Raw genomic sequence first — 11,089 nt, forward strand, 5'->3', positions numbered from 1 at the left:
TAAAAAATAATAACATTTATTATTTTATATAAAAAATAAAATAATGACACAAAACAAAACATACCACAAACATTGTTTAATTAATAAAATAAAAATCACAACAAAACAGGACAAAAAAATTTAGATTATAACTTAATAACAATAACAAAACAACAACTAAATAAAAATATGAAAATAACAAAACAAAAATATATTAGCCTAATTATTTTATCAAAACAAACTTTATGAAAAAAAAAATAATAAAACAAGACAACACAAATTTATATTATAACTTAATAAAAATAACAAAAACTAAATAAAAATAACCAAATAACAACACGAAGCACAATATAATCCAAAAAAACATTTTATTATTTAAATAAAAATCACAAAAACCAACACAAAAATGTAGTTTAAATCTTAATAACTACAACAAAACTAAATTAAAATATCAAATTAACAACACAAAACACAATATTACACACAAATATTTTTATTATTTAAATAGAATATCACAACACAAACATTTAGATTATAATTTCTTAACAATAATAAAAAACACCAAAATAAAAATTTTATTACAATGCAAAACACAACAAATAACACACAAATGACAGCCATCTTAAGTAATTTTGTCCTCATTAAAAAAGCTGTACTTAAGAAATTAATAGTAATTTTGAAACATGTAGGAAATCATTATCACTCACATTAAAATGAAGACTCCAGTCATATCAGTAACCTAATAAAAGCTGTTTTATTCTACTTGGAGAGGGTCCACACATGGGGGCGGCCATGTTAGAATCACATGACCAGCCGAATACAATTTAATTAATCTCAGTAACCGTCCTATTATTCGACACTTTCACTCATAGATTAAAGTCCTCATGGCTGACTGTGAATTGTGCATTTTCACATTGGCATCTTAGTGCATCTTTAAGCAATCAAACACACGTTTATGAAGCTATACATGCAAATAATGATACGATGTCCATCTGATCAATGCACGTTTCACAACGACACTGTTGTTCTCTCGACATTAGTCATTATACAACTTAAGTTTGCATTCAAACAACTAATCTTTAAAAATGATTAAAAAGAAAGAAAGAAAACGCGACGCCTTTGAAAGACACCCACTCCAGCCAATGAATATCCTGAGAACTCTGACGTCAATGGCTCCTCCCAGCCAATCAGCGAGCGTCAAGCCGGCACGTGCCGGTTTCGCGGCAAAAAAGATCTGGCGCGTAAACCCTTTGAGCGGGTTCCGATCAGCTGTTACAAAAAACAACAATAACAAAAGCGGTTCCGGCCGCACCGGCGCGCGGGGACAGTCGGACCTCTTTCATCATTCACTATCAATGGATTTATGCACTTAAAAAGTGAAGTTTTAAGGATTATTTGACGTTAAGAGAGAATACTTCCTGGGTGGAGTGATTAAAAAGGACAAAAGCGGATGATATTTTGGATTTAAGTGTCAGATGAGAAGAGAAGCTGGACTTTGGCTTTGTTCTGCATCCGGTTCGGGTTAAATTGTTATATTTACTGTCTAAAAAGCCTATTTACCTATATAATAACGCACTTATAACACGTTTAGGAACATGTCATATATATATATATATATACATCTAAAACGGTGTTAAAATACCTTCTGAATTTTATTCTGTATTATTTGTTCTTTTGATGCACTTTAAAGATTGAAATTTCTTGGCAATTTGTGTATATTCATATATTTATGTATGAAACCTTTTGGACCATGGCTGATACACCACACAAACGCCAATCCTCACTGTTTTATGTGCAATACTGGTTCACCTTTTGAAAAGCATCCATTAGTTTCCATGCACTAAGCCTTAAAGGTAGAAGAGAAACCCAGTTAACCCCCAGTTAACCCTGCTGTTTTAACCCCGATATGTCCGAGAGCTTCATATCAGGTCAGACCTCGGAGGACCTGTTGGCTGATTTTGAGTCCCTGTTGAACAATGGCAGCATTGATCTCAGTCAAGATCATCAAATTGTCATCATCTCCACTCCCAACACGGCCACGGCCAGCACTGCAGCGGGGGACATACTGCTGTTTGCCACCCCACACAGTACCACCACCACAAATCTGCCCGACCTCGAGAGACCCACCCTGGGCAGACCACCGGTACGACTGCAGCCTCCTTTTGGTTCTGTAACAATAATGTATGGCGTCATTGTTTTGTCACATTAGTTATAGCTCACCATAAAACGACAATTATGTCATTATTTTCTCACCCTCATGTTGTTCCAAACCTAAATGGACACAAAAGTACATTTTTGTTCTAATGTTCATGCTGCTCTTTCAAAAATGGCTCTTTATTACATGGTTTCCTTTGTGACCTTTGACCTCAGGTCAAGAGGAAATTAGATTTGGACAGTGATCACCAGTACATTTGCACGTCCCGACCTGCGTCACATGGACCAGCACCTCCGGCCACACCCGCACCACCCAGAGGTACAAACCCCTTAAGAAGTTCACGTCATGTAGGCGCAGACCATCAAAGCAAACGTATGACTTACTGAAGTTATTAGACACCCTATATGATGTCAACTGAAAACTTGGGTTTTTCTTGTAGTGCCTAGATTGGCTACTGAGAAGTCTCGCTATGACACATCTCTGAATCTGACCACCAAACGCTTCCTGGACCTGCTCGCTCAGTCACCTGACGGAGTGGTTGATCTGAACTGGGCCTCTCAGGTGTTGGACGTCCAGAAACGACGCATCTACGACATCACCAACGTCCTGGAAGGCATTCACCTGATCTCCAAGAAGTCCAAGAATAACATTCAGTGGCTGTAAGTAGTGCTCGACCAGTTTGGGCTTTTTTAATACCGATATCTACAGCGCAGGATGGTTGATATCATGCACATATATATATATATATATATATATATATATATATATATATATATATATATATAATCAATAATATAATCAAATGTAATATACAACATGTTATAATGGCAATATCATAAAATGCAGTTTATGTACTGTTTATATGGATAATAATACAATGATGAATAAGATTTTATATAACGTTTAATTATATTAATGTAAGATATAATAAAATATAAACAAATAATGTGACATGTACACACAGTTTCCAATGCGATATCACCAAATACAGGTAATAGTAATATAATGTATACTGATATTGATGTTATAATATATGATATAATAATTATGTAATAATAACATAATATAACAATCTTTGTTTATATTAACTATAAACTATATATAATGTACATTTTATATATAAAATTAAATAAAAGTCCATAATATATAATATTGATGTTTATATACAGTATAAACAATTGATCATGCTGATATTATAACATAGTTTATATACATGGTGTGTAATATATGATATAATAATTATATGTTTATAATGCCGATTTATAACGTTTATATAGAGTTTACAGTGTATAATATATGATATAATAATTATGTAATAATACAATATTGTTTATATATACTTAATATAACATTTATATATATATATATATATGTTTATAATGCCGATTTATAATGTTTATATAGAGTTTACAGTGTATAATATATGATATAATAATTATGTAATAATACAATATTGTTTATATATACTTAATATAACATTTATATATATATATATATATATGTTTATAATGCCGATTTATAATGTTTATATAGAGTTTACAGTGTATAATATATGATATAATAATTATGTAATAATACAATATTGTTTATATATACTTAATATAACATTTATACAGTGAGGAAAATAAGTATTTGAACACCCTGCTATTTTGCAAGTTCTCCCACTTAGAAATCATGGAGGGGTCTGAAATTGTCATCGTAGGTGCATGTCCACTGTGAGAGACATAATCTAAAAAAAAAATCCAGAAATCACAATGTATGATTCTTTAACTATTTATTTGTATGATACAGCTGCAAATAAGTATTTGAACACCTGAGAAAATCAATGTTAATATTTGGTACAGTAGCCTTTGTTTGCAATTAAACGTTTCCTGTAGTTTTTCACCAGGTTTGCACACACTGCAGGAGGGATTTTGGCCCACTCCTCCACACAGATCTTCTCTAGATCAGTCAGGTTTCTGGGCTGTCGCTGAGAAACACGGAGTTTGAGCTCCCTCCAAAGATTCTCTATTGGGTTTAGGTCTGGAGACTGGCTAGGCCACGCCAGAACCTTGATATGCTTCTTACAGAGCCACTCCTTGGTTATCCTGGCTGTGTGCTTCGGGTCATTGTCATGTTGGAAGACCCAGCCTCGACCCATCTTCAATGCTCTAACTGAGGGAAGGAGGTTGTTCCCCAAAATCTCGCAATACATGGCCCCGGTCATCCTCTCCTTAATACAGTGCAGTCGCCCTGTCCCATGTGCAGAAAAACACCCCCAAAGCATGATGCTACCACCCCCATGCTTCACAGTAGGGATGGTGTTCTTGGGATGGTACTCATCGTTCTTCTTCCTCCAAACACGGTCAGTGGAATTATGACCAAAAAGTTCTATTTTGGTCTCATCTGACCACATTACTTTCTCCCATGACTCCTCTGGATCATCCAAATGGTCATTGGCAAACTTAAGACGGGCCTTGACATGTGCTGGTTTAAGCAGGGGAACCTTCCGTGCCATGCATGATTTCAAACCATGACGTCTTAGTGTATTACCAACAGTAACCTTGGAAACGGTGGTCCCAGCTCTTTTCAGGTCATTGACCAGCTCCTCCCGTGTAGTTCTGGGCTGATTTCTCACCTTTCTTAGGATCATTGAGACCCCACGAGGTGAGATCTTGCATGGAGCCCCAGTCCGAGGGAGATTGACAGTCATGTTTAGCTTCTTCCATTTTCTAATGATTGCTCCAACAGTGGACCTTTTTTCACCAAGCTGCTTGGCAATTTCCCCGTAGCCCTTTCCAGCCTTGTGGAGGTGTACAATTTTGTCTCTAGTGTCTTTGGACAGCTCTTTGGTCTTGGTCATGTTAGTAGTTGGATTCTTACTGATTGTATGGGGTGGACAGGTGTCTTTATGCAGCTAACGACCTCAAACAGGTGCATCTAATTTAGGATAATAAATGGAGTGGAGGTGGACATTTTAAAGGCAGACTAACAGGTCTTTGAGGGTCAGAATTCTAGCTGATAGACAGGTGTTCAAATACTTATTTGCAGCTGTATCATACAAATAAATAGTTAAAGAATCATACATTGTGATTTCTGGATTTTTTTTTCTAGATTATGTCTCTTCACAGTGGACATGCACCTACGATGACAATTTCAGACCCCTCCATGATTTCCAAGTGGGAGAACTTGCAAAATAGCAGGGTGATCAAATACTTATTTTCCTCACTGTATATATATATATATATATGTTTATAATGCCGATTTATAACGTTTATATAGAGTTTACAGTGTATAATATATGATATAATAATTATGTAATAACACTGTATCTGTATTGTTTATTATTAGTTTATAGAACATTTATATACACTTTATAGTTAATATCGTAATATACAGTTAATAATTATGATATTTTAATCCATAATATATCATATTGGCTTATTACTCTACGTAATATCATTTTGTAATAATATAATAATTTATACGCTGATTTGATAAAGTCATTTAATATTCAGTTTAGCTGTTGCAAATCTCAAAATGGCCAAATTTGAGCCATTTAATCGTCTAATCACGAGGTCACTGCAAACACTTCAAACTGACTGATTGAGCTTCTACAAGGTTTTCGTGGCATTGTGCATCTTACCATGGTCAGGTCCTTTTGTGTCCAACTTCTCTCGGGATTCACTGTGAATTGCAGCGGATGTCTTCCAGTGGGGATGTGCAGTGTGTCATGCTTTGTCTGTTCGGTGTGTGTGTGTGTGTGTGTGTGTGTGTGTGTGTGTGTTTCTCAGGGGTAATCGTATAGACGGGGCGTCTGTGGTGAGATCTCAGGAGCTGCAGCGAGAGTTATCTGAACTGACGGAGGCGGAGGAGAAACTTGATGATCTCATGAACAAATCCAGCCTACAACTACGGCTCCTCAAAGAGGACACACATAACAAGAAATATCCTTCGTCTCAATGTCCGACCGATCTAAGACGGTTTTTGTGTAGTTGTTCTTGTTAACAAAGGTCTAATACTTCCTGTCGAAGCAGGACGTTATCCACACAACGAATCTAGGGACATAATTAATCATTTGTTTAATTGTTAATTTCTCCCTAATTTGGTATGCCCGATTCCCAATGTGCTCTAAGTCCTTGTGGTGGCGTAGTACGAATCTCAGTCCGCGCATCTTATCACGTGGCTTGTTGAGCACGTTACCGTGGAGACCTAGCGCATGCGGAATCTTCACGCTATTCTCCGCGGCATTAACGCACAACTCACCACATGCCCCACTGAGAGCAAACCACATTATAGCGACCACGAGGAGGTTACCCCATGTGACTCTACCCTCCCTAGCAACCGGGCCAATTTGGTTGCTTAGGAACCCTGACTGGGTCACTCAGCACGCCCTGGATTCGACCTTGCGACTCCAGGTGTGTTAGTCTGGTCAATTTTATGATCTTTAACAAAATGTCAAGCTGAGCTACATCAGATGTCAAGACCTGCATAACACTGTGGATCCTCCCGATCAGATCGTCATGGTGATCAGAGCTCCACCCGAAACACAGATGCAGGTGTCTGAACCCAGTGAGGTGAGCAAAACATCATATGTCCTATACATTTTTAATGTCCTTGTCTCTTTAAACGTGTTAAAATCCTCTTCTCTCTCGATTACAGGGTTGCCAGATCTCTCTAAAGAGCTCCAAAGGTCCGATCGATGTGTTTCTGTGTCCTGAGGACAGTTCTGGGATTTGTAGTCCTGTCACTGAGTGTAGTCCTGTGAAAACATCCAATCAGAGCCCTCCTCAGCCTGACCCTGCTTCACAGGAAGTGACATCAACGCTCCCTAGCTCCTCGCCTCTGCATGTGGGCACTGACTCGGGTTTGTATGCTTGTTTGTGGTTTGTCAATTTCGCCTCACTGACCCTGCGCACATCCTTGTCACATTTGAAAGCGTATTTAGTGCTCATGAAGTCATGTTATCCATTCAACCAAAATATATGTTATAGCGGCGTTTATCCCATTTTCCACCCAATTTATAACGGCCAATTCGCAATGCGCTTTTAAGTCTAGGTGGTGGCATAGTGACTCGCCAAAATCCAGGTGGCGGAGGACGAATCCCAGCTACCTCCACATCTCACGCAGCTTATCACTTGGCTTGTTGAGCACGTTGCCATGGAGACATAGCGCGTGTGGGGGCTTCGCGCCATCCACCGTGGCATCCACGCTCAACTCACCACGTGCCCCGCCGAGAACAAACCACAATATAGCGACCACGAGGAGGTTACCCCATGTGACTCTACCCTCCCTAGCAACCGGGCCAATTTGGTTGCTTAGGAGACCTGGCTGGAGTCACTCAGCATGCCCTGGGGTTCGAACTAGCGAACCCCAGTGGCGGTAGCCAGCGTCTTTACCACTGAGCTACCCAGGCCACAATGGCGGAAAGAAGTTTAATCGGAATTGGTGTCCAGCGACTGAAGCGCGGTTTCATTGTGGACGAGCAACTTTTGGAAAACACCTGATGTGTTTGGATTAATGTAGACGTAGCATAAACGATAATTGTTTAAATTGTACCCTTCGGTAGATCCCCAAATCCTAGATACTGTACTTCAAATTACATTATGGAAGATGTTTGTTTCCCTGATCTTTGCTAAAGGCCTTTCTTAATATTAAAGAGTCTGATTATGCTATAACAAATACGTTTTTCTGTTTTCAGATTCGTTTCTTGGTTCTGATCCGTTTTCTGGCATCTGTGAGATACCGGATTTCGACTTGTCTCCGTTGGACTCTGACTTCCTGCTTGAGCAGGACGGGGCGGTGGATGGGCTCGGCCTCCCAGTGGACAGTTTCATCTGCCTCTCACCCCCACACAACCAGGACTACCACTTCGGTCTGGAGGAGCACGAGGGCATCAGCGAGCTGTTCGACTGCGATTTCGGTGACCTCGGCCCTCTGGAGTTTTAAGAGACAGATTTAAGTCGTTCCCCTTTTACTCTCGATTCTCAGTGTGAACAGGAAACGGATCCCACTTCGCTTCACTTTTCAATCCAGATTTACCCATCTGACTCTAGCAGCAGCACTTGCATGCTCAAGAGCACTGCCATTTAATTTATTTAATTAACAGTTGTACATTTAATGTTGTCGCGAAGGTTTTAGGATGTTGTAAATGTATCGAATAGAGGTTTGAAAATAAACTGACGAGGTTTTATGGAATATTTCTCAGGATTATCTTTAAGTATTTCAGGTGAGTGATAATGTGCTGGTTATGTTGATAGGTTGGTTATGCATCCTGCGCGATAATCGATCCGTCATCATATACGATGACAGAGGATTTGTAGTTACAGACTGCAGAAAATGAACTACAACTCCCAGGATCTTTTCAAAGTTGATAATCAGGCGTCAACTAAATGAAAGTGGAGTTTGTTCAAACTCTGCAGACCATGAAACTGAACATCAATATTCTGCTTCTAATCACAAATATATTCACACATTCCTTCCGGACATTCATGCCGCAGATTTTCTCGTATTCGCTGAAGTTATGTGGCTTTTTAAGCTTAAAGTCGGTTTGTTTGGTTTTTATCGCATTCCAAAAATATGTTTATATTTAAAAGATTTACACATTTGAATTTCAAACCAAAATTCCATCAAATTCCAAATTGTATTGATTTAAATGTTCAATTGTGTTTTGAAATTGGAATGCATAAATCTTACAAATATGATGAAGTATTTTTGGAGAGTGCGTCACAGGGGTTGTTCTGTATTTATTGGAATAAGACTTCATTAATATCTGCTCCTGGTACAGATAAATGCTCAGTTGTTATAGTCACATATTTTGGGTTGTATTTGCCTTTGCATGTGTGCAACAGATCCCAGCCTTATCTTAATAGCAATCTTAATATTTATTAATAAAAAGCACTACATATATATTTTCTTCTTTTTCAGGAATCCAAGTATAGAAGTACAATTTCTTGGATCACTCTTAGTGGAGTTGTTGAATTGTGCAACATTTCATTTGTAGCCTTTGATTTGATGTTGGGATTTAGGGAAAAGATTCTTCTCAATTCTATGTCAGAGGACGTATGAAATATATATCATTATTGATTGAGATATTTAAATGCATTTTGGTAGTGTGTATCCACTAGAGTCGATATAAAGAGTCTGAAGTTTTGATCAGCTCTTCACCTTAGTGCAAATGCATAAATGAATGCGGCTGTACGTGTAGATTTGGTGGGAGTTTTCCGAAGGCAGCTTTTGATCTTTGTGTGTTTTTGACTATTTGGACAAAATCATAAATCTTTGTTTGTCGTCTATTGTAAGCTGCTAGTTTTGTGTGGTTTGATGTTCGTAAGCAGATGAAGTTGCTTATAAATGGAGATTTGTTGCTGTTTCATTGATTTCGTTCTTTTGGTGAGTGTTTGTATGGCTTTGTAATTGTCTGGGACAAGAATCAAGCACCTTGTTTTTGGGAGTGTGACTAGTGTTTCAATGCATCTTATTTTATAATGGCAATGTGTGTGTGTGTGTGTGTGTGTGTGTGTGTGATGGCTTTATTCTGAAGAATTGACTGACTTTATAAACCACTTAAAGCGACAGTTCACCAAAAAGGAAAATTCTCATCTTTTACTCACCCTCATGCCATCCCAGATGTGTGACTTTCTATCTTCTGCAGGACACAAAGGAAGGATTTTTAGAAGAATATCTCAGCTTTGTTGGTCACTAACAGTCCAAGTGAATGGTGACCAAAACTTTGAAGGTCCAAAATGCACATATAGGCAGCAGAAAAGACTCCAGTGGTTTAATCCATGTCTTCTGAAGCGATATGATAGGTGTGGATGAGAAACACAGCACCCTGCCCAGTAGGGGCTGATATGCATGAATAATGCAAATCCCCAAAAACAAAAGAAGAATAAAGTGAAGGTGAAAGTAAAGACTGATAGCACAAAAAGACTGTAATATTGATCTGTTTCTTACCAACACCTGTCATATCATTTCTGAAGACATGGATTAAACCACTGGAGTCTTATTCATCTGTAGTAATGCCATGTTTTAATGTTTCAGATTATCTGTCAATCAAAATATTTTGGGAATGTGTTTCTGTTCTGACTCGTGCTTTAGCAAAATCTCTTCAGACATCTGAGAAGAACTAATGACGGGACGGTCTTTAATTGACTTCAGAATGATCTTTAAAGCAGCCAATAAGATGTTACTTCATTTTTAACATGTGTGCATTGAGATACCTTTACCTGACATTTTCAGGAACTTGAATGTGGAGTTAAATGCTAATGTAAGACGCCGTCTGTTCCAACTGATATGAATATTTTTGCTTGTTATCTATGTAGTATCAATCAGCAATGTCTGTCGCAATTATTTGAACATAAAACATGATGTTTTACTGTTATCAAAACAAATCTCTGTCTCTCTCTCAACAAACACACAAATTCAAATAGCCTCCCCAAGAGCGTTCCAAAGATGGCCGACAGTGGACTGACTTGCTAGATAGACTTTGCTCATAGCCTACAGTTTAGAAGAAGAAGTCTTTTATTTTTGTCACACATTATACATTTGCACATATACAGTGAAATACTTGTTTTCATATAGAGCGCAGGCCTCAGCAATGATACGGTGCCCCTGGCGCAGTAGGGTCAAGGGCCCAACAGTGGCATCTTTCATCACCTTCTGGTCAGTAACCCAGAGCCTTGACCGCAGAGCCAACACTGCCCCAAACTTGATTACATTTCAGTAGGATTCAAATTGAAATACTTTGGATTACTATTACTAGGAAGCCTTCTGAGGCCATATGTAGCTTTCAGTGAGGAACAGATTGAAATGTAAGTCATTAGTTACTGGTAATGTTTTCATAATCTTATCGTTCGTTCGTGTTCGTTAAACCGGATTTTCTCACAAACTCTTAAAGTGAACGAATGGCGAATACCAATTTTTAAAGTCCGTTTCTCACACAAAGCCATCGTATGGCTTCAGAAGATGTATGTA

At 38.1% G+C, this 11,089-nt stretch overlaps 1 protein-coding gene across 1 annotated transcript; it reads left to right on the plus strand.

The window, feature by feature from the left end:
- The first annotated feature begins 1,885 nt into the window (after positions 1–1,885).
- Positions 1,886–8,423, plus strand: LOC127624749 (transcription factor E2F1-like). Its single transcript, XM_052099613.1, has 7 exons — positions 1,886–2,122; positions 2,350–2,452; positions 2,574–2,793; positions 5,908–6,050; positions 6,566–6,690; positions 6,776–6,980; positions 7,815–8,423. Exons 1-7 carry the CDS (start codon positions 1,886–1,888, stop codon positions 8,060–8,062), a joined length of 1,281 nt encoding a protein of 426 aa, XP_051955573.1. The 3' UTR covers positions 8,063–8,423.
- Positions 8,424–11,089: the final 2,666 nt, after the last annotated feature.

Source organism: Xyrauchen texanus, chromosome 31 (assembly GCF_025860055.1).
Source record: "Xyrauchen texanus isolate HMW12.3.18 chromosome 31, RBS_HiC_50CHRs, whole genome shotgun sequence".
Classification (NCBI taxonomy): domain Eukaryota; kingdom Metazoa; phylum Chordata; class Actinopteri; order Cypriniformes; family Catostomidae; genus Xyrauchen; species Xyrauchen texanus.